Here is a 24,265-nt window from a genome sequence, read left to right as displayed (position 1 = left end):
AACTTCTCTCTCTGCCACAACCAGTTGCTGCAGAATCATTATCTCCATTTCCACAGATGACACAGAGGCCCGGAGAGGTGAGGGAAAAGCCCAAGATCCCACAGCAAGGATGTAGCGTGATGTGGAATTGAATCTACTTTCATGCAAACAGCACAGTGTAGCTAAGGCCTGGCCTCCTTGGTGTGGCTTCCACCACTAGCCTGAGGTTGGACGAGCGGGGCAGTTCTCAAACTTTTTCACCTCAGAAACGCTTCACACTCTATTGGTGGATCTTACACTTTGAATGAATCTTTTATCTACGCGTGGTTTTGTGCATCATACATTGGTCATTTGGAAAATATTGGCTCATTGGGTTATGCAGATCTTCCAAATGGTGATACATTTCATCACACAATATAAAAAAATCATATTTGTTAATCAGATCTCATCAGAAACGTCTTTAAGTATGGGAAGCTATCAACCTCACAGCGGTGAATATCAGTTTTCCAATATTCTAATTTTTGCTTGAAAACTCAACTTTTATCTTTGGCAATCAACACTGTCAGTGTTTTCTTCTCAAAGTGATAGGCTCACTTCATTCATTTTCAAGAAAACATCTTTTAAAAACCCAAGTCTGAGTAAGCAGTTGTCGGTTAGGCTTTCATGCTATTCCATAACCAGAGGGGCCAGTTCTGCTCACAAATCAAACAAATGCATCAGCACTTTTCCTGGAGACAGCCACCACCGTTCACTGTGCGGAAGTGCTCTATGTGTACTCCCATCCTGTCCCACATGATGTTAAAAACATGTACTTGAAGGCTGAGATTTAATAAAACTAATGATTGTTACTGCTTCACCCAGGGTATTCTTATGGGAAACTGGCTTTTTTTAATGGCAAGTGCATGGTGGTGAAGAATACAATATTGTTTGGTGCTGCTGTCCAGATTCCTGGTGTGGTGCCAGAAATTTCACCCACCATTGCTCTTGTGTTATCAATGCAAATATTCACATGGTGAAAAAAGCAATTAATGTCTTAGTGCTACTACGAAAACAGTTTTGACCTTGCAGACCTCCTGAAAGGGTTTCAGGACACTCAGGCACCCACGAATCATGCCTTGTGAACTGCCGGACTAGGGCAAGAAAGTGAGATCTCCATGTCAGCCTCTTGCTAGGAGCAGGTTGGGACTCCTTCAGCCCCTAAGGCATAGGATGGCTTGGTTCTGATTCTGGGCAGATGGGCCCAGGAAGGCCATTAGCTGGGCCTGGTTCATTTAAAGCAAACTTTTTTTTTTTTCAGCATCTCTTGGGCCATGCTGCCTGGGGTCACACCCACGCCTCTCCTGGGAAGAGTTCACTCGCATCTGGTAGAGCAGACAGGCCCAGAACTGACCCTTGATGATGTCAAACTGGACGCTGTGTGAGGATGTGCTCAGGGGGACTCAGATGGATCCAGCATCAGGGATGGTTTTTGGAAGAGGAAGTGGAGGGGGAAGTGAGGCAGCCTTCAAAGGCGAGGAGAAGGATTTCTTTAGGTAGAGTGTGGGGAAGACACTTTAAATTGTAGGCATTGCTTAAGCAAAGGCACAGGCTCTGAGATGTAAAAGCCCATTGAGGAAAGACTGGGGAGAGGTGTAGTTTAAAATCTAGTGTTCCAAGATGTAGGAGGCTAGATCACTCAGGGTGCTAAATGCTAAATAAGGAATTTTTATTCCGAAGACAACAGGGAGCTGATTAATGATCTAAGAGATCCTATATTTAAGGCAAATCCCCATTTTCCTAATGAAAAAATAAAAAAATTAAGGTGTCAGTCTGAGTATTTAAACTTTTAGGAACGATGGGCCGGCCCCGTGGCTTAGCAGTTAAGTGCGCACGCTCCGCTACTGGCGGCCTGAGTTTGGATCCCGGGCGTGCACGGACGCACCACTTCTCTGGCCATGCTGAGGCTGCGTCCCACATACAGCAACTAGAAGGATGTGCAACTATGACATACAGCTATCTACCGGGGCTTTGGGGAGAAAAAGGGGAAAAAAAAAAGAAAAAAAAATAAACTTTTAGGAATGTTGATAAAGTAGTCAGATGTCTAGTTAGAATTTCTAATTTATTTAGTTACACATGCATATTTAAAATAACATTATATACAATAATACATTAATACAAAATATTGCTTTTTCCCCCATTCTCACATTTCAAGTAACAATTTTATTCAAACTCTCCACATGCATGTTGGACATCAATGTCTTCATCATATCTAGAGCCACGGTTTCTTGAAGCGAATCTCCTTCATTTGGTCTAAGTTGTTTCAGACGCAGGATTTTAAAATACTTGTCTGACACTGCCGTTGGAAAGTTGGATCCAAGTCACCACGTTAAGACAGTCCTCTCCCACCTCCAACTTATCATGTAGGTGCAGTTTGTAATCCTTACAACAAAACTACTCACTTATTGCTTTTGAAATTGCTCTTTGAAAGGCTGGTTTACAAAACCTAACTCTTGTAATAGTGAGGGAATACTCCCTCACTATTACTAAGTTTCTTCCCACCCCTCTTGTAACTCATTCCAATAGAAGGAATTTATAACCATACAAAACTTGCTTCGTTTGAGGTTGTTGTGGGCTAAATGTGAGGAGAAACCAGAGGTAGAGCAGTTGCAGGAGATGACAAAGTCTGGGTGACTGAAGAGTAAACTACGTTCTCAGGATTAGAAAAGGCCAAAGAGCCTTAGGCCAGGTTGTTGGGCGGATAGCCATCAGCGACAATGAAGTTTCCTGGGGTGGGAATGAAGGAGAGACAAAAGCTGGGAGTGATGTAGCAAAGACTTGGAGAAAGATAGCCAGGAGTGTCCTGGAGCCCAGCAGGTGGCAGAGATGAGAAGACAGCCTCCCCAGGTAGCAATACAGGATGTAGAACAAGGACATGGAAACAGCACCGGCCACAAGTGGGCGGTCACAGACAATGCTGACAGGAAGTCCTGGTCCAGCTGGGGGGAGGAAGTGGCCTGCACATGTTGGGACTATGAAGAAACGGTATCTTGAAGGAAAGGATATATGCAGAATGGACATGTTCTGGGGAAAGACTGAGATGATCAGGAAGTCTGTGAACCACAAAAGAAGCATCCACCTAGACTGCCCCACAGGTTCCTTGCTCTCTCCCATAACATTCCTCACGTGAATTGTCACTGTTTGTTTTCTGGACTGCAAGGAGAGCAGGCAGTGCGTTTGTCCTGGCTACTGCGGTAGCCCCAGCATATAACAGGCCCTCAGGAAACACGTGCTGAAGGAAGAAATGGAGAGGGAGCTGAAGAGGGGAAGAAAGGCAGAATGAGGTACTGGTGTCCTGTGGGAGAGACCTGAAGAGGAGGACAGCGAGGGAGACAGGTCAGGAAAGGCATGGTCAGGACCTCAGAGGGCCGCTGGCATCAAGGACCTGGGGCACAAACTGGAAGGAAATAAACTGGGCAGCATTTGTGAGAAAGGTTCCACTGGGACCTCGGGTGTGATACCAACAGCTCAAAGTCTCAGCCCTGGAGGAACATGTCAGGGGCACTGTCCCCAGCAAAGGCACTGGGGCCCAGGAAGCTGAAGACTGGGGGGCTGAGTCTGGTCTGTGGCCTTTTCTAAGCGCTACCCCAGGGGGAAAGACTTGCCTCGACGGTCTCAGATCCGCCCAGTGACTGAGACAGTGGGGTGGTGTTTGGGTGTTCTTGGCTTTGATAAACATCTGAATACTAATATAGGATTCATGTGCTTGTTTGAGTGAATCATGAGTAATAGGTCTCAAATTACATTTCTGTGTAGCATGGGCATTTCCAATAAAAGGGAATGAAAATATTCATTTCCCAATTTACAGGAAAGATTTTAAGGCACTGATCCTCCAAAGTGTGGTGTCCAGAGCAGCAGTAGCAGACTCCGGGAATCTGTTCAAAATGCAAATTCTCAGGCCCCACCCCAGACCTACTAAATCAGAAACTCGGGGGAGGGGTTTAGACCCAGCAATCCCTATTTTAACAAGTTCTCTGGGGGCTCTTGATGCATGTGAAAGTTTAAGAACTACTGCTTTAAGGTAATAGACGCAATGTTTTTAATTTTAAAGCCACAGTCCCCTAAATTTTTCTTAAACCTTAGACATGTGCTATACTAGTCTTTAGGGAGTACCAACAAACAGCAAAATGAGAGCAGCGCCAAGGACAATTTGCAACGTAGCAGAACAGCAGGGAAGAGGGCAGTCTCCTGGCCTTGAGACCCTGGAGAAATTCCTTTACCTCTGAAGCCTTAGTCTCCTCATTTCTAACAAGGGAAAAGTAAGTACTTGCCTCATAAGATTGTCATACGGATCAAATGAGATAGTGCGTGGCACACAGTAAGTACGCATTTATGCTGATTATTATTATCATTAAAGTAGAACTTAGAAGGAGCTGATCACCTCATGGAATCAGCTCAACAGCTAGCTAGGTTTTTCCAAGCTTGGGATTTTACATCATATGCATGTAACAACCTTACACTAGTCTTCTTGCTGCTAGTTTCTAGGAATCCACATTTCCCAAAGCTCTGCAGAGAGCCCCACGGGGCCGAAACTGACCTTGTGGGCTCTTCTAAGCCTACTCTATTCAGACACTTGCCTTGATGGCCTCAGATATCAAGGTGCCCACTCCTTGTTGTCAACCAGGTGCTCACCACCTGAGTAACTGTGTCTAGTCTTGCAGCGAGAAAATGGAATGGCACAGCAACTAGTCCTCAAGGGGCTGTGGAAGGCAGGTGCTCCTGCAAGGGTGAGGGTGAGGTCACGGAAGGTCGACCCTTCCTCAGGCTGTGGGTCTCTCCACGGGTCAGCAAAGCCCGGTGACTTCCAGTAGGACCTTGGAAGGGAAAGGTGTTAAATCAAAGGCTCAAAAGGCTATCTTGAGTCAAAAATACCAGCACACATTTTAAATGGGGCTTCCCACTTATATCTCACCACCCCCCGCCCCCCCAGCTCAGTACAATGGAAGCTCCAGGGGGCCCGGAAGTTTGTTTTACTTCTTCCTGTGTCCCTGCATGTAAACAGTGCCTGCCACTTAGTCGGCATTAAAATACTTTTGAATGGGTGAACTTTGCTAAACTAGTAGTTCTGTCACTAGAAGGAAGAAGGTTGCTCTTTGCCAAGATGAGGAAACCTAAGGTCTGGTGGAGCCCATTGGACTTTGGTGGACAGGTAAGGCGGGAGCACTTAGAGCTATGCTTAGTCTGGAGGTCGAAGGCGCTTTTCAGCTAGAGCTTTTTTCACAAGGTGTATGGCATGTGGGATTCTTACTGTGATGTAGGCAGAGGCCAGTTTGGGATTTTTTAGGGGTAAACCTGAAGGCAAAGCGAAGATTAGGGGACTCGGATATCTGAAGTCAGGGAAAATGCCACAGTTGTCACAACCCTCTTCTCTCATTTGCTCCTTGGCAAATCCAAGCCCCTTCGAGCTGAACTTAAGCCCACTCTTTCTAGGCACCTTGCCCACCCACCTCAGACTGCGCCCAGAGGGCCCTGCTAGTGTCTGGGTGTGGTGCATTACCACTCTTAGGCAAAGGGCTTAATTATTCCAGGTGAGCCCTGACACCCTGACTGTGCCACAGCAGGTGGTTTGAAGGGAAAAGACTGAGTAAATATTTGTTTGCATAAATTACAAAGGCAGAAAGATTCACTACCCTGTGTGACAGGCAAGCAGATGGGCTTTTCCCTCTCTGAATATGAATGCCCTCCAGGCCTCTGCTTACACTGCTCCCTCCACTGCCCTTCACTGCCATTTCCACCTGCCAAAATCTGTACAGTACCGCACTGCCTACTCTGAGCCATTCCCTATCCTGCCCAAGCAGAGAGGCCTCTTAAGTGCCCAGTGCTCATCTGTAGAGGGCCTCATAGAGTAACTATTAGTGTGGGTCTCCTAAGTTGTAACCTTGAAGGGTTTTGCCGGGATTTACAACCACTTACAGCTCCAGCCAAAGGCCAGACACTTTGCCTAGTATATAGAAGTGGTCAGCATTTACAAATTTTGTGATAATGATTGCCCTCCATCATTTGAAGCCTGTATCAGTTATTCATTAAAAGAAATGCCCTCTATTTCTGGGTTTATTATAGTTGCTAAAAGTGGGGATGGTATTTATCCTTTGGAAGGATGCTGGGAAGCATGAAAAGGCCCTCATCCAGAAGGCCCGAGTTCTAACAGTGACCATCCCACAACAGGCCAAGGACCTACCCTTTTCCCTGGCCTGAGTAACTCCTCCTTGTAAAAATGAGGGAGTGTCTTTCAGTTTCATTAGTTTAGGATTCCATTTTGAGAGACTATACAAAATGACCAAGGAAGGTTTACTGAAGCAAAATTCTCCAGAATTCAGTGGTACTTTGCAAACATGCTGAGCACACATTAGACCAGTCTGGTAGTATTTTAGTTAAAGTCCTTTTGCTTGCATATAATAAAAACTCACTGCAGACTGATTTTTAAAAAGCCGAAATGCATTCTAAGGATACTTGAGGGATTACTGGAGTCCACGGAAGGAAGCAGGACTAGATCCAGAAACCAGCCAAGTCCTCAGGCTATCAGCGCAGGTGCTCTCCCACACCCACTTGCTCTCAAGTCTCTGTATTTTACTTCTAAACCCCTCTGCTTGTCCATGCAGTGCCGGCTCACAGGTCCTGACTGTGTAAGTGCCCCACACAAGCTATCTTCTCAGATGGTGACCGATATCTCTCCTTCCCCCTGCAAAACTCTTAAGACAAAGAATTTTCTTGGGCCTGTTTGGATCAGGAGTTCAACTCTGGTCCAATCAACTAGTATGCAGGAGAGGTGAGGGGGGAAAGGTCATTGTGTACAAAGATGGTCCCCACTCCTGGAGGAGTGAGGGAGGGGTCAGTGTGAGTCAGGTGGGTACCCAAACCAGTGTCATTAGAGAGAGGTCAACTGCTTCAGCAGGTGCCTAGCTATCAGTACTCAAATAAAGCAACAAAGAAGTTTGTAATTTTCTAAAATTCAGAGTGACTTTCCCCTCCAAATTCCTACTGAACTAGTCAAAGCCCCATAAATGTAAATTACTTACATTTCATAAAGTTCTACTGAATACTGAAACTCAAGCAGAAAACGTTACAAAAAGTTGCTCCCTGATTTATTGCTCCTCACTGGAACTTAAGTAACTTTTTGCTTTTTAGCTTCATCAAATCTTACAGGAGTGATGAAGACACATTAAATCACAAAAGGTACCACTTTCTCACTAACATCTTTTCTTTTTTAACAATTTGCATTGATGCCCACAACATGATGAAGATGGATGTTCCACTGATTCCTTGAACCTACAGAAACGCTGCCAGGCAATCATATTTTGTTGGCATACTGCACAGAGCCTGGAACACAGTGAGTGCTCACTATCAGATGAATCAAATTCCAATTTTAAAATAAGTACAAGGATCTTTTTAGATAAAATATTAAATCTAGCTAATAATTTCAGGCCACACTCTGCTTCTGTGTCCCATAGCAAGTGGGGCAGAAAAAAGTAACCGAGTCTCAAACTTGCCCTTCTCTGTATAAGAACCTTACAACTACTGACATCTCTAGCTCAGAAGCACAAAATGTATACAAAGAAATGACTAAATATTATCTTAACTGAAAGCACTAGTTTAAATGCTTAGAGTCTTACAGAAATTGTTATTCCAAAACATGCAGAGGCAGCAAGAGTCACCAAAAACCACATTTTATTCTATGACTTTTATATTGCTTTTCTGTTATTTAAAGATTGAAGCAAAGTGAAATGGATGGAAATATTTTGTTAAAAGAACAAAATGAGTTAATCACAGCATAAACACCTAATAAAACCTCAGGTCTATGCCATACACTCCAAACACAAGGCTAAGTCCAAGAGTGGTTCATGTTCTGGGTTTTTGTAAAGCAAATGGAAATATTTGGAAGAATCAACACATTTCAGTAGAAGAGCCATAAATGCCCTGAAAGCAGAAAAGTTGACACAATTTTAAATATAATTCATATATATATATTTTAAAATCAAACACAATTAAATAGAATATGGTTTAAGTACATGAATACTTCGCTTTAGAAGAATAACAGAGGTGGTACATAGTACCAAAAACTTATACACAGCCTTTCTGCTTCTTCTGTTGATGAAACAGTGTGCCTCTACACAACCAAACATTGCAGTGGAATAAATTCTCTATTCATTCAAGACTTTCTCAAGGACAGAAGGGATTAATAATTATATATTTATATATATATATATATATATATATATATATTTTTTTTTTTTTGCAAAGTCTGAGCAAAAGCAGTAACACTTAAGAGAACGTTCTTTCCCCTCAAACAGTCCCGTGCGGTAAGGAAGCACTGGCACCGTCCGGCCAGTGGAGTGTGCTCACCAACAGGGCAGCCCTGCTGATGGCAGGGTGGCCCAGACCTAGAAGCCAACTGAGTGAGTGCAGTGAGGGCGTCTCTTTCTAAAGACAGAAAGAAAAAAGGCCACCAACTGCACACTTTCCAGCTCACAGCAAAGAAAGGGGAGGCAGTGAAAGTTGAGTGCTTTTCCTCCCCCCAACTGCTGCCCGCCCACCTTCTTAAAAAAAAATCTTACAATCTGGGAATAAACATTTTGTTCAAGTCCACAGGGGGAAACTGGAGTGATCATTAGTATTTATTCCTTTCCACATATATTCTGAAGGGAAAGTAAATTGGAGCACAGAATTCCAGAGGAGCAAGTCCTAATGCTCCAAGTAAAGGAGATTCACCCTTTTGTTAGCTGGGGAGAGACTGGTTTTAAGTATACTGCATCTCAGGAGCAATTAAAATGTGAAAACTATATACTGTCATCAAAGGGAAGGACAATGTCACCAATACTTGACCTGTGACCTGTCAGCGTCCTTCCAAATTAATGCCCCTGTGAAGGAAGACTGCACAATGAGCCTTCGCCTGTTCCACCGAAGAAAAACAATCTGCTAGCACCGAACTGCCACTCTGAGCTGCTGGCTCTCGAGGGGCTGACTCACCTGTCTGTTTTAGGAGGCCAACGCAAAGCACCTCTGGTACTTGCTTTACGATGCTGTTAGAGATGGGTCACTGTTACAGAATGTGCATCAAATATCAGCTCTATGCTCATCTGCCTCCCACAATATGTGGTCCCTGTCTATTCCAGTGGACTAAAACTCGTTCATAAATGGGTTATTGCCATTGGAAAACTATCAATTTTCTAGTAATGTAAACAATACCACTTTGTCTCTTTATGACTTTCACTGTGTGAACATCATGTGCAGCAAATATGTCTACATGTCACTCTGTATATGGTGGAAGTCTAGGATTGTCTGACATTCTTTCTTGGGAAAACAACAGTAACATATCAGTGAAAAGAAATACAGTGCTTTGTTTTCATTGGCTGTGTTGAAGAATCCAACCAAAGGAAAAAAGTTCTCTTATTTTTCAAAAGCAGATTTCCTTTATCTCAGGTCTTGAGTCAGAGCTGAAATAAAGAAAAAGAAAAAGGTAAGGTACATTTCTATAACCAGTGACACATCATTACAGATTAAGGAAGAAGGGAACCCACAGTTAGTGAGTGTTTACTATACACCAGCGCTTATGACAGCCAATGACACCTGACTACAATCGTGTGAGGTAAAATATTATAATTATCTTCATTTACATATGAGTGAACAAAAGCTTATTAAAGAGGTCAAGCAACTTGCCCTAAGGTTACATAACAAGGACTGGCACCCAGATTTGCTTTCATCTTCCTGTTTTGGCAATAGATATTAGAATTAAATATCTACTTTTTGACAGAGTATTTCTGCTTCTAGGAATTAACTGTACAGCATACTCATAAGAGAGGGCAAAGACTTAGATACACAGACATTCATTAAAGTATTGTTTGTAACATGGAAAAACCCGAACAACCTAAATGACTATCCATATGGGATTCATTAAATGAAGTCAGAGCCATAATATGGAATACTCCAATGCCTTTAGAAAGAAAAAAAGAACTTTGATCTTCTTGCCTCCTAAGACCAAGCTTTTGAGGTTGAGGCTCCCTTTACTTACAGTACTGGGAGGAAACAAACATCACAGAAGACATGATCCTTGCTATTTGTGAGATGGGACGTATACACATGAAAAGATTCGGTAATGCTGTGGGGTAGTTTACGTTAAATGCTCAAGTACGCTATAAACAAATGGAGAGTGGGAGAGTCAAAGCAGAGAGGTATCAACATGGGTTAAATAGGCTGTGTATTCCTTTGTGCATGTAAGACTTCTCACATTCATACAATCATAGAATGAGAATTAGAAGGAGATCTTATGAGAGTTTCTTGTCCAATTTCTCTGATCTACTGACGAGGAAATAAAGAACTGGAGAAGGAAATTAACTTGCAAAAGGTCACACATATTGACCAAAAATGGACTGAACTATTTCTAACACACTAGTGCTCTTTCCATACCAACACTGCTGATCCCTAAAGGGCAGGCAGGACAGACATCCTGGCCAGACAAAGAAAAGGCCTACCAAGCTTAAAAAACAAAATATATAAAAATATACTGTATATCCTAAAAATGAAAATCACATGGTAATAAAATCTGGACATACAACTCAAATGAAAAGCCTTAATTTTAAACATCTGCTTTCCAAAATAGTTTCTAAAGAACATTTTCATATATCAAACATTTGATCATCAACATGATAATGAGGAATCACAAAAATAACTACTTCACACTTCTTAATACACCTTTATCTTGTTCTTTGCTATTTTAGGTTTGACTGAGCCAATGAAGATAAATATAGACAAAAATTATCACCCTTACATAGAAAAGAGGATAGAGTCTGCAAAAGTGAACACAGCTTTGGTGTGAATCAGTCCAGTGAAAAGTCCAAAATTAAACCAAACTCTGGTAATGACAGTTCTTAGAGTAAAAAGTTCGCTAGAAAGTTGGCAAGGAAAGGGTGATACTGAACCTAAATCTAAATTCAAGCCCTCCAACTACTGAGGATTATACGGGATGTCATCTGAACATATTTAACGCTGATTCCTAATTTTTGCTAATGTAAATAATAGAGGAGTAGTTTCATGTCTTCACAAAGAATATGAGCAGAAATTCTACGACATTAAGTCTTCGTGAATCAACTCAAGTTAGAGAAAGTAAAACTGTTGAAGGAACTGGGTATATTGGACTTGAAGAAAAGACTGAAGGCATTCAACTCACTCCTACCTAAAATAGCACTTAAAAAAAAAATCATATGAACGGGAAAAATGCAAGATGAGGCAACAACAAAATTTCAGAAGCTGGAAGCAAATGGACGAATGGTAAAGAACTTGGCAGACCCAAATAACTCAATCCTAAGACTAAAGTAGAAAAAGCTGAGAAGCAATGCAGACTCTCTCAAAGCCTGGGAACTGGTGGCACCAGTACCTCTGGTAAAGGGAAGGGAGGTGGGTGCAAGGACAAGAATTTCTTAAAGGCCTGTTTTAGACATTGACAATCGACAGTCATTGTTCTGCAATTCTGACCAGCCAGGTGACTGCCCCAGCAGAAAAATCTGAGATTTCTTCTCTGAGCAGAATAAAACAAAGGGTCTCTGGGTTAAGATACACTAGGCATGATAGAGGACAAAGATGCTGTACTGAAAAGAAGGGGATTAAGGAGGGGTGTATATATAATGAATACTGACACTTCTCTAGCTTTTTCCCACTTGGCTCCTAGAACATTGGTAGCCTGGCCTTTATCCTCCAGGCAGAAGACTGGTAGAGTTTTTTCCAGAGAATACGATCAGTCTAAGAAGAAAGAACTTAAAAAAAAAAAATCTGACATCCGAGTTCCCCAAGAAAATACCTGGCTAGTATACGTTTCACTTGCTAAGAAACTGTCAAATTGTTTTGCAAAGTGGCTGTAGCATTTTGCATTCCCACCAGTAAGATATTAGAGTTCAAACTGTTCTACATTCTGGCTAACACATGGCACTGTCAGACTTTTTAATTTTAGCCATTCTATTGGGTATGTACAGCACTGTGACTTTAATTTCCATTTCCTTAATGACTAATGATGTTGAGCATCTTTGCATGTGAATATTTCCCATCTGTATATCTTCTTTGGTGTAATGTCTATTAATATCTTTTGCCCACTTAAAAAATATCAGATTGTTAGTCTTCTTATTGAGTTTAAGAGTTCTTTATATATTCTGGATACAACTCCTTTATCAGAAAGATGTTTTGCAAATATCTCATCCCAGTCTGTAACTTTTCTTTCATTTTCTTTACTTTTCTTTCATTTTCTTTACAGTGTCTGTTGACGAGCAGAAGTTTTTACTTTGGATGTTCAATTTATCGATTTTTCTCTTTTATGGCTCATGCTTTGAGTGAGCTAGGAAATTTCTGCCGAACCCCAAATCACAAAGATTTTCTCCTACAAGTTTTATAGTTTTGGCTCTTACAGTTAAGTCTATGATCCATTTTGAGTTGATTTTGTATATGCTGTAAGGAACAAGGTTCATTTTCCCCCCATATTGTATCCAGTTGTTCCAGTACCATAAATTAAAAAGACTATCTTTTTCCCATTGAATTATCTTGGCACATATGTCAAAAATCAATAGACTTCATATGTTTGGATCTACTTCTACACTATTTGTTCCAATAATCCATATGTCTACTCTTAAACAAATATCACACTGCCTTGATCATGTAGCTTTATAGATAGTAAATGTGAAGCTAGGTAGTGTTAGTCTTCTAATTTTGTGCCTTGTTTTTCACAATATTTTTTGTTATTCTAGTTCATTTACATCTCCCAATAAATTTTATAACCATCTTATCAATTTCTACAAAAAAGCATGCTGGAATTTTTATTGTGATTGTACTGAATCAATCAATAATCCTGGATAACGTACAGCATGGTGACTACAGTTAATAATACCGTATTGCATATTTAAAAGTTGCTGAGGGGCCGGCCCCATGGCTTAGTGGTTAAGTGTGCGTGCTCTGCTACTGGCGGCCTGGGTTCGGATCCCGGGCGCGGACCGACGCACCGCTTCTCCGGCCATGCTGAGGCCGCGTCCCACATAGAGCAACTAGAAGGATGTGCAACTACGACATACAACTATCTACTGGGACTTTGGGGAAAAAAAGGAGGAGGATTGGCAATAGATGTTAGCTCAGAGCTGGTCTTCCTCAGCAAAAAGAGGAGGATTAGCACGGATGTTAGCTCAGGGCTGATCTTCCTCACAAAAAAAAAAAAAAAAAAAAAAAAGTAAGTTGCTGAGAGAGTAGATCTTAAAAGTTCTCATCACAAGAAAAAAAACTTTGTAACTATGTATGGTAATGATGCTAACTAGACTTACTGTAATCATTTCTCAATGTATACAAATATCGAATCATGTTGTAAACCTGAAACTAATATAATGTTATATGTCAATTATACCTCAATCATCACCATCATCTTGGAGAGAAATGACAGCTTAACAACACTGAATCTTTTGATTCACAAACATGATTTATTTCTGTTTTGATTTAAATCTTTAACTCTGTTCAGTTGTTTTGTAGTTTATATTGTACAAATCTTGCACATATTTTGTTAAATATATTCCTAAGAATTTTGTTTTTGGATGCTATTGTAGATTGTACTGTTTTTTAAATTTTGATTTCCAATTATTAATTGCTAGTATATAGAAATGCAATTCATTTCTGTATATTAACCTTATATCCTGCAGCATTGCTAAACTTAGTAGTTCTAATAGCTCTTCTGTAGATTCCTTAAGATACTACTGTCCAATAGAACTTTCAGTGACGATGGAAATGTCCTCTAACATTCATCCATGGCTAGTCTCTACCATACTGGATACAGTAGCCTTAGGAATTTCTACATAAATGATGACATCTTCTGCAAAGAAAACCAATTTTACTCCTTCCTTTACAATCTTTTTTCTTTTTTTAATTTTTATTTATTTATTTTTCCCCCAAAGCCCCAGTAGATAGTTGTATGTCATAGCTGCACATCCTTCTAGTTGCTGTATGTGGGACGTGGCCTCAGCATAACCGGAGAAGCAGAGCATCGGTGCGCGCCCGGGATCCGAACCTGGGCCGCCAGTAGCGGAGCGCGTGCACTCAACCGCTAAGTCACGGGGCCGGCCCCTTCCTTTACAATCTATATGCCTTTTTTTTCCTTGCCTTTTTGCAGTGGCTAGGACCTTCAGTGTGTTTTAAAGTGGATATCCTTGCCTTCTTACTTAGAAGGAAACATTCAGTCTTTCCCCATTAAATATGATTTTATCTGTCAGTTTTACCAGGTTTAGGGAGTTCCCTTCTGTTCCTAGTATCCTCAGAGTTTTGCCATCAATGGTTGTTGAATTTTGTCAAATTCTTTTTCTGCATCTAATGAGATGATCATATGCTTTTGTTTTCGTTTTCATGATGAATTACAGTAATTGATTTTCAAATATTAAAGCAACTTTGCCTTCCAGAAATAACTCCCACTTGTCATGATATATTATCTTTTTTGTATATTGCTGATCAATTTCCTTATATTTTGTTAAGGGTTTTGCATGTATGTTAATGAGGGATACTAGTCTGTAGTTTTCTTTTCTTGTAATGTCTTTGTCTGGTGTTTGGTGTTAAGGTAATGTTAGCCTCATACAATGTGTTGGGAAATATTGCCTTCTCTTGAATTTTCTGGAACTTGGTCTAGAATTGGTATTATTTCTTCTTTAAATTCCATCTGGGTCTGGAGTTTTCTTTGTGGCAAGGCTTTTAACTACTAACTCAATTTTTTTCTCCCCTCTCAATTTTATTGATATAATTGACATAACATTGTATATGTTTAAGATATATAACGTGATACACACATATACTGTGAAATGATTACCACAATAAGGTTAGTTAATACATCTATCACCTCATATAATTGCCTTTTTTAAAATATAGTCATGCATCGCTTAATGATGAGGATACGTTCTGAAAAATGTGTCATTAGGCAATTTCCTCGTTGTGCAAACATCATAAAGTGGACTTACACAAACCTAGATGGTATAGCTGTTGCTGACTAAAACGCTGTTATGCGGCACATGGCTATAGTGAGAATATTTCCGATCTACTCTGTTGGCAACTTTCAAGTATATAATACAGTATTGCTAACTATAGTCACCATGCTGTACATTAGAACCCCAGAACTAATTCATGTTATAACTGGAAGTTTGTACTCTCTGGCCAACATTTCTCTACTTCCCCCAATCCCCAGCTCCTGGCAACTACCATTCTACTCTCTGTTTTTATGAGTTCAACTTTTTTTAGATTCCACATATAAGTGAAATCATACAGTATTTGTCTTTCTCTGTCCGACTTATTTTACTTAGCATAAGGCCCTCAGGGTCCATCCATGTTGTCACAAATGACAGGATTTCACTCTTCTTTTATGGCTGAATAATATACCATTGTATACATATATACCACATTTTTTTGATCCATTCATCTGTCGATGAACACTTAAGTTTTTTCCATGTTTTGGCTGTTGTGAATAATGCTACAACGAACATGAGAGTGCAGATATCTCTTCGAGGTAGTGATTTTATTTCCTTTGAATATATACCCAGAAGTGGAATTGGTGTATCATATGTTAGTTCTTTTTAATTCTTTGAGGAATCTCCATACTGTTTTCCACACTGACTGTACCAACGTATATTCCCACTAACAGTGAACAAGGGTTCCTTTTGTCTACATCCTCGCCAACGAGGATGTTATCTCATGTCTTTTGGATAATAGCCATCCTAACAGCTGTGAGGTGATATCTCATTGTGGTTATAATTTGTACTTCCCTGATGATTAGTGATATTGAGCACCTTTTCACGTATCTGTTGGCCATTTGTATGTCTTCTTTGGAAAAATGTCTATTCAGGTCCTTTGTCCATTTTTTAGTAGGATTATTTGTTTTATTGTTATTGAGTTGTATGAGTTCCTTATATATTTCAGATATTAACTTCTCAAACTCAATTTCTTTAATAGATACAGCATTATTCTGATTATCTATTTCTTCTTGAGTGAACTTTGGTAATTTATGTCTTTCAAGGAATTTCTCCATTTCATCCAAGCTATTGAACTTATTAGCATAAAGTTGTTCATAAAATTCCCCTATTATCTTTTTAATAAAACTGTAGGATCTGTAGTGACGTCTCCTCTTTCAGTCCTGGTAATTGGTAATTCATGTCTAATCTCTTTTTTCCCCTTCAATTAGTCTGGCTAGAGGTTTATCAATCTATTTGGTCTTTTCAAAGAGCCAGCTTTTGATTTTTCTTTTATTGTCTGCCTGTTTTTTATGTAACTGATATTCACTTTTATCTTTATTATTTCCTTCTTTCTGCTTTCTTTGGGTTTAATTTACTCATTTTCTAGTTTCTAAAGACAGAAGACTAAGACCTTTCTTTCTGTCTAATATAAACATTTACTGCTATAAATTTCCCTCTAAGAACTGCTTTAGCAGTATCCCACAAATACTGTGTGGTATTTTCATTTTAATTCAGTCCACAGTATTTTCTAACTTTCCAATTGCTTTCTTCTTTGACTAATGGGTTATTTAGAAGCATGCTGTTTAATTTCCAAATATTTGAAATTTTCTACCTGTCTTTCTGTTACTGATTTCTTGTTTAATTCCTTAGGTGTCAGAGAACAGACTGAATGGTTTCAATCTGTCAAAACTTACTGCAACTGTTTTATGACCCAGAATATGATATATTTTGGTGTGTTCCACGTGCATGCCAAAAGAATGTGTACTCTGCTGTTACTGAATGCATTGTTTTATAAATGTCAATTAGCTCAAGTTGGTTGATAATGTCGTTCAAGTCTTCTAAACATTGTTCTATCTATTACTGAGACAGGGCTGTTGAAATCTCCAATACTTACTATGAATTTGTGTATTTTTCCTTGCAGTTCTATCAGTTTTTGCTTTATGCATTTTCAAGCTCTATTATTGGATGCATACATATTTAGGATTCTTGATGTCTTCTTGATGAACTGATCTTTTTATCATATGAAATGTCCTTCTTTGTGGCTGGTAATATTCCTTGTTTTGAAGTTTACTCTGACTTGTAGTAATGCAGCCATTCCGGCTTACTTCTGATAGTGTCTGCATGGTATATTTTTTCCATCCTTTTACTTCTAACCTATGTCTTTATATTTAAAGTGGGCTTCTGATAGATAGCACATAATTGGGTTCTGCCTTATTATCCAATCTGACAATCTCTGTTTTAACTAGACTATGTAGACCATTTATGTTTAATGTAATTAATAATATGATTTGGTTTAAATTTACCATCTTGCTCTTTGTCTTCTATTTGTCCCAATGACTCTTTGTTCTCTTTCCCTCCTTTTCCTGAGTTCTTTTGTATTCAGTATTTTTTAGGGTTTGGTTTTTATAGATTGTATTTTCTCCTAGTTATGAGTCAAGTTTTTCTGCTTCTTTGCATGTCTAGTAATTTTTGATAGGATGTCAGACATTGTATTTTTACACTGTTGAGTGCTGAATTTTGTTGTGTACCTCTAAAGAGGGCTGGCCTTTGTTCTGGCATGTAGTTGTTACTTACAGAGCAGTTTGATCCTCTCAAAAGTTATTTTTAAGTTTGGTTAAGGTGATTTACTCTAGGGCTAATTTAGCTCCAGCAGTAAGGCAAAATGTTTCTGAGGACACTACTTAATGCCTTGTGTATTACAAAATCTGTCCACACTGGTCAGCAGGAACGTAAACTATTCTTAGCTCCATGTTCCAGGAATTGTTTAGACTACTGATTTCTGGTAGCTCCTTCCCTGGCCATGGGCATTTTTACCCTACTATATAGATCAGTACTTGGCCAAAGACTTGAAGGAACCTCTCTATCCCTGAAGCTCTCTTTCTGTACAGCTCTGTCCTTTCTGGTACCCTGTTCTATGACTTCTAGCCACCTTCGATTTCTGACTTCTCAATTCAGCAAGACTATGAACTCTGTCAGGTTTTCCCCTCCCTGCACTTTGGAAACGGCTTCTGGGCAGTGAGCTAGGGATCACTTCAATGTCACCCTTCTTTCAAAGATTACAGCCCTCTACTGCCTGTTGTTTGATATCTAGAAATAGCTGTTTCATTTAGTTTGTCAGTTTTCTAATTGTTTATGATGAGAAGGCAACTCCTATAGCAGTTAATCCTTCAAAGGCAGAAGCAGAAGCTCCCTTATGTTCTTTTTTATTTTTACATATCTGGAATGTAATTCTTTTCAGTTTTACACAAGCTAAATCAGAACAAAAGTCGTCCTTACCTTTGTAGACTTCTCTAATGGTTGATCATATTGTGCCTGCTGCATAACATCACTGACTATCATTTTAGCAATCTTCCAAGCTAGCTCTTCTTGGGCCTAAAAGAGGTAATTCAAACTGTTGATGACAGTTACTCATTAGAAGAATCAAGACATACATTATCAGTGCCCTAAACACAACTGTATATGCATATCATATCTACTTATTTGGATAATAAGCACATTCCCATGTATGAAAGGACCTGGGCCACCTTCTGGCTATGACATATTAACATGCTATTCATTGTCTTCCAGAGTCAGCTACTGGGTACGCAACATCATGACTATTTCCATGTTAGATGGTCAAAACAAAACATTTTTCCTTTACCACTCCCATCTCTCAATGTACTTAACTATTCAAAAAGCAAGACTCTACTTCTGAAAGTAAAACTGACAGTGAGGAAAGAAACATTTGAGCTTTTGTGTCTACACTGATTACTGATGCCTGCTGATTGAGGGAAATTTGAATGCATGGATATTTTTCAGTGGTCAGAGTCTCTGGACTGAAGATACCTCCACTGCCTCCACCAGGCAATTGTTAAATGCTAAAAAGGGGCCACCCTTTCTTGGATAAGGAAGCAGTGATGTGCCATGCTGCTTAAACATGGGAAGTAAAGGAAGAGAAAACATGAAACCTTACTTAGACAAGATGCCACTTATACACAGGAATCTCTTTATACTAAAAGTAGAATTTACCTCATCAGTATTTCCTTGCACCCATTTCTTCATAGCTTGTGAGAACATGAATCCTAGTAATAAACAAAGACAAAATTGAATGTAGAGTTCATGCATAATTTTACATTAAAAAAATGCTCTTATTTGAAAGCTACTTCCAGACATGGATATTCCTTTTTTTGTACAAGCTCACTCAAAACATTAAGGAATATTACCATTAATAGAAACTTATTATACTGTCTCCAAAACAGAGTACTTAACTTGCAAATATCATGGTTTGAAAAACTTGTGAAAAGCTGTTTCAGCGGCCGGCCCCACGGCTTAGCGGTTAAGTGCACGCGCTCCGCTACTGGCAGCCTAGGTTCGGATCCCAGGCGCGCACCAACACACCGCTTCTCCGGCCATGCTGAGGCCGCGTCCCACATACAGCAACTAGAAGGATATGCAACTATGACATACAACTATGTACTGGAGCTTTGGGGGAAAAAAAGGAGGAGGATTGGCAATAGATGTTAGCGCAGAGCCGGTCTTCCTCAGCAAAAAGAGGAGGATTAGCATGGATGTTAGTTCAGGGCTAATCTTTCTCACACACACACAAAAAAAGATGCTACATGCTAGCTCTTTGGGCTGTATAAACTAGCTGGGTAAGAGTAGAGTTTTAAATAGCCATGCTCTGTTCAAGCCATAGTATATCTCAACTTCCTAGGAGACACACAAGCCTATCTACACCTGTACTCAGATGCTGAGGAAGGACCAAGGATTAGGTTAGCTTCTATTCCCATGAATGAAATACACAGCTTATCCTTCCATTAATACAAATAGGCTCATGTCCTAACTCTGCCTTAAAGCAAGCAGTTGCTTGATTATTTCTTAGCAAAGGTCCTGATTAATTCAATGACTGGGACAGAACTATACAGGGCATTCATGAAAAACATAAAACCTGGATCTTTTTCCCTTAATAATTTTATTATTAGCTAAAAGTTTGAATACTGGTCTAGTTAAATTTTATGGCCAAGCAGAGTCAACAGGGCCACAAAATTACACGCTCTGCCTAAAGTCTCAAATGGTTATCAAATTACCCAATGTGCTACTCTCTCTTCAGGCTCACCTGAAGAGTCACACTGTTAGTCTCCTACTTGCCAACACTCTTTTTTAATATCCACATCTCTGACTCCTCTCTGTGCATTCCCTCCCATTTTAACATGAAGCTTCTCCAGGATCCCATTCTCAGCCTTCTTTTCTCCTTCAACACATTCTCTTTGGGGCATCTCATCCCCTCCCACGGCTTTAACATCCTTCAAAATGTAAATAACTCAAAAACTCGTCCTTGGGTGTCAAAAATCCAGACTTATAAATTGTCCTAAGGTGTCTCAAACTCATGTTCTAATCTGAGCTGATCTGTCTCAGACTTACTCTTTTTTTCGTATTCTCTATCTCAGAAATTAACTTAATCTTCTATTAAAAATTAACATCAAAGCAACTATTAACAAACCTAAAAGGAGACATTAACAACAACACAATAATAGTAGGGGATCTTAACACCCCACTTACATGAATGGATAGACCATCCAGACAAAAAGTCAATAAAGAAATAGTGGACTTAAATGAAAAACTGGACGACACGGACCTAGTAGACATAGACAGAGCACTCCATCCAAAAACATCTGACTATACACTCTTCTCAAGCACCCATGGAACATTCTCAAGGATAGACCATATGTTGGGAAACAAAGCAAGCCTCAATAAATTTAAGAAGATTGAAATCATAACAAGCATCTTTTCAGACCATAATGCTATGAAACTGGAAATCAACCACGAAAAAAAACCTGGAAAAGTGACAAAAATGTGAAGATTAAACAACATGGTACTGAACAACCAATGGATCATTGATGAAATTAAAGGAGAAATCAAAAACTATCTGGAAACAAATGAAAATGAAAATATGCCATACCAAATCATATGGGATGCAGCAAAAGTGGTCCTGAGAGGTAAACTCATAGCAATACAAGCCCACTTTAACAAACAAGAAAAAGCTCAAATAAGCAACCTTAAATTACACCCAACAGAACTACAAAAAGAAGAACAAACAAAGTCCAAAGTCAGCAGGAGAGAAATAATAAAAATCAGAGCAGAAATAAATGAAATTGAGACCAAAAAAAAAACAGTAGAAAGGATTAATGAAACAAAGAGTTGGTTCTTTGAGAAGATAAACAAAATTGACAAATCCTTAGCCAGACTTACTAAGAAAAAAAGAGAAAAGCCTCAAATAAATAAAATTAGAAATGAAAGAGGAGGGGCCGGCCCTGTGGCGTAGCGGTTAGGCGCGCGCGTTCTGCTGCTGGCAGCCCGGGTTCGGATCCTGGGCGGGCACCGACACACCGCTTGTCAGGCCATGTTGTGGCGGCGTCCCATATAAAGTGGAGGAAGATCGGCATGGATGTTAGCTCAGGGCCAGTCTTCCCTCAGCAAAAAGAGGAGGATTAGCATGGATGTTAGCTCAGGGCTGATCTGCCTCGCGCGTGCACGCGCGCGCACACACACACACACTAAAAAAAAAAAAAAAAAGAAACGAAAGAGGAGAAATTACAATGGATACCACGGAAATACAAAAGATTATAAGAGAATACTATGAGAAATTATATGCCAACAAATTGGACAATCTAGAATAAATGGATAAATTCTTAGACTCACACAACCTCCCAAAACTGAACCAAGAAGAAATGGAGAATCTGAATAGACCAATCACATGTAAAGAGATTGAAATAGTAATCAAAAACCTCCCCAAAAATAAAAGTCCAGGACCAGATGGCTTCTCCGGTGAATTTTACCAAACATTCAAAGAAGATTTAATACCAATCCTTCTCAAACTATTCCAAAAAACAGAGGAAGACGGAACACTTCCTAACTCATTCTATGAGGTCAACATCACTCTGATACCAAAGCCAGACAAGGACAATAGAAAGAAGGAAAATTACAGGCCAATATTGCTGACGAACATAGATGCAAAAATCCTCAACAAAATATTGGCAAACTGAATACAGCAATACATTAAAAAGCTCATACACCAGGATCAAGTGGGATTTATACCAGGGACGCAGGGATGGTTCAACATCCACAAATCAATCAACATGATACACCACATCAACAAAACAAAGAATAAAAACCACATGGTCATCTCAGTAGACGCAGAGAAGGCATTTGACAAGATACAACATCCATTTATGATAAAAACTCTCAACAAAATGGGTATAGAAGGAAAGTACCTCAACATAATAAAGGCTATTTATGACAAACCCACAGCCAACATCATACTCAATGGGGAAAGACTGAAAGCCATTCCTCTGAGAACAGAAACGAGGCAGGGCTGCCCACTCTCACCACTCCTATTCAACACAGTACTGGAGGTTTTGCCCAGAGCAATTAGGCAAGAAAAAGGAATAAAAGGAACCCAAATAGGCAACAAAGAGGCGAAACTCTCACTATTTGCAGATGACATGATTTTATACATAGAAAACCCTAAAGAATCCATTGGAAAACTATTAGAAATAATCAACAACTATAGCCAAGTCGCAGGGTACAAAATCAATTTACAAAAATCAGTTGCATTTCTGTATGCTAGTAACGAACTTACAGAAAGAGAGCTCAAAAAGATAATACCATTTACAATTGCATCAAAAAGAATAAAATATCTAGGAATAAATCTTACCAAGGAGGTGAAAGACCTATACAATGAAAACTATAAGACATTATTGAAAGAAATCGATGATGACATAAAGAAATGGAAAGACATCCCATGCACATGGATTGGAAGAATAAACATAGTTAAAATGTCTATATTACCTAAAGCAATCTACAGATTCAATGCAATCCCAATCAGAATCCCAATGACATTCTTCACGGAAATAGAACAAAGAATACTAAAATTCATATGGGGCAACAAAAGACCCCGAAGAGCTAAAGCAATCCTAAGAAAAAAGAACAAAGCTGGAGGCATCACAATCCTTGACTTCAAAACATACTACAAAGCAATAGTAATCAAAACAGCATGGTACTGGTACAAAAACAGACACACAGATCAATGAAACAGAATTGAAAGCCCAGGAATAAAACCACACATATACGGACAGCTAATTTTCGACAAAGGAGCTCAGAACATACAATGGAGAAAGGAAAGTCTCTTCAATAAATGGTGTTGGGAAAACTGGACAGTCACATGCAAAAGAATGAAAGTGGACCGTGTGCTATCACCATTCACAAGGATTGACTCAAAATGCATCAAAGACCTGAAGGTGAGACCTGAAACTGTAAAACTCATAGAAGAGCAGCCAGCCCTGAGGCTTGGTGCTTGGGTGCGCGTGCTCCGCTACTCGCGGCCCGGGTTCGGATCCCGGGCACGCATCGATGCACCGCTTGTCTGGCCATGTTGAGGCGGCGTCCCACATACGGCAACTAGAAGGATGTGCAACTATGGCATACAACTATCTACTGGGGCTTTGGGGAGAAAAAGGGAAAAAAAAGGAGGAGGATTGGCAACAGATGTTAGCTCAGGGCCGGTCTTCCTCACAAATAAATAAATAAATAAATAAATAAATAAATAAATAAATAAATAAAACTCATAGAAGAAAATATAGGCAACACACTACTTGACATTGGTCATAAAGGAATCTTTTCAGATGACATGCCTACCCAGACTAGGGAAACTAAAGAAAAAATAAGCAAGTGGGACTTTATCAGATTAAAGAGCTTCTACAAGACAAATGAAACCAGAATCAAGATGAACAGACAACCCACCAGCTGGGAGAGAATATTTGCAAAATATATATCTAACAAGGGGTTAATCTCCATAATATATAAAGAACTCACACAACTGAACAACAAAAAAACAAACAACCCAATCAAAAAATGGGCAGAGGAAATGAACAGACACTTCTCCAAAGATGATGTACAGATGGCCAAGAGGCACACGAAAAGATGTTCAACATCACTAATCATCAGGGAAATGCAAATCAAAACAACACTAAGATATTACCTCATGCCCGTTAGAATGGCTATAATCACCAAGACAAAAAACAACAAATGATGGAGAGGATATGGAGAAACAGGAACCCTCATACACCGGTAGTGGGAATGCAAACTGGTACAGCCTCTATGGAAAACGGTATGGAGAGTCCTCAAAGAATTAAAAATAGAAATACCCTATGATCTAGCTATCCCATTACTGGGAATCTATCCAACGAACCTGAAATCAACAATCCAAAGAGGCTTATGCACCCTTATGTTCATTGCAGCATTATTTACTATAGCCAAGAAGTGGAAGCAACCGA

General features: G+C 39.7%; 1 protein-coding gene across 2 annotated transcripts in view; it reads right to left on the bottom strand.

Annotated features, from left to right (window-relative positions):
• Positions 1 to 7,663: 7,663 nt before the first annotated feature.
• The window catches only part of AKAP10 (A-kinase anchoring protein 10), an 88,278-nt gene continuing 71,676 nt past the window's right edge, over positions 7,664 to 24,265 (bottom strand). For both annotated transcript variants that reach the window (XM_058559642.1, XM_058559644.1), the window contains 3 exons: positions 18,963 to 19,015; positions 18,231 to 18,326; positions 7,664 to 9,446 (listed from right to left, as the gene is read on the bottom strand). In XM_058559642.1, the coding sequence (XP_058415625.1) occupies positions 9,441 to 9,446; positions 18,231 to 18,326; positions 18,963 to 19,015 (155 nt within the window). In that variant the 3' untranslated portion in view covers positions 7,664 to 9,440. The remainder of the gene's footprint in view (positions 9,447 to 18,230; positions 18,327 to 18,962; positions 19,016 to 24,265) is intronic.

This window comes from Diceros bicornis, chromosome 18, assembly GCF_020826845.1.
Source record: "Diceros bicornis minor isolate mBicDic1 chromosome 18, mDicBic1.mat.cur, whole genome shotgun sequence".
Taxonomy (NCBI): domain Eukaryota; kingdom Metazoa; phylum Chordata; class Mammalia; order Perissodactyla; family Rhinocerotidae; genus Diceros; species Diceros bicornis.
The sequence above is the reverse complement of the archived record's forward strand: the minus strand, read 5'-3'. Positions and strand labels throughout refer to the sequence as shown.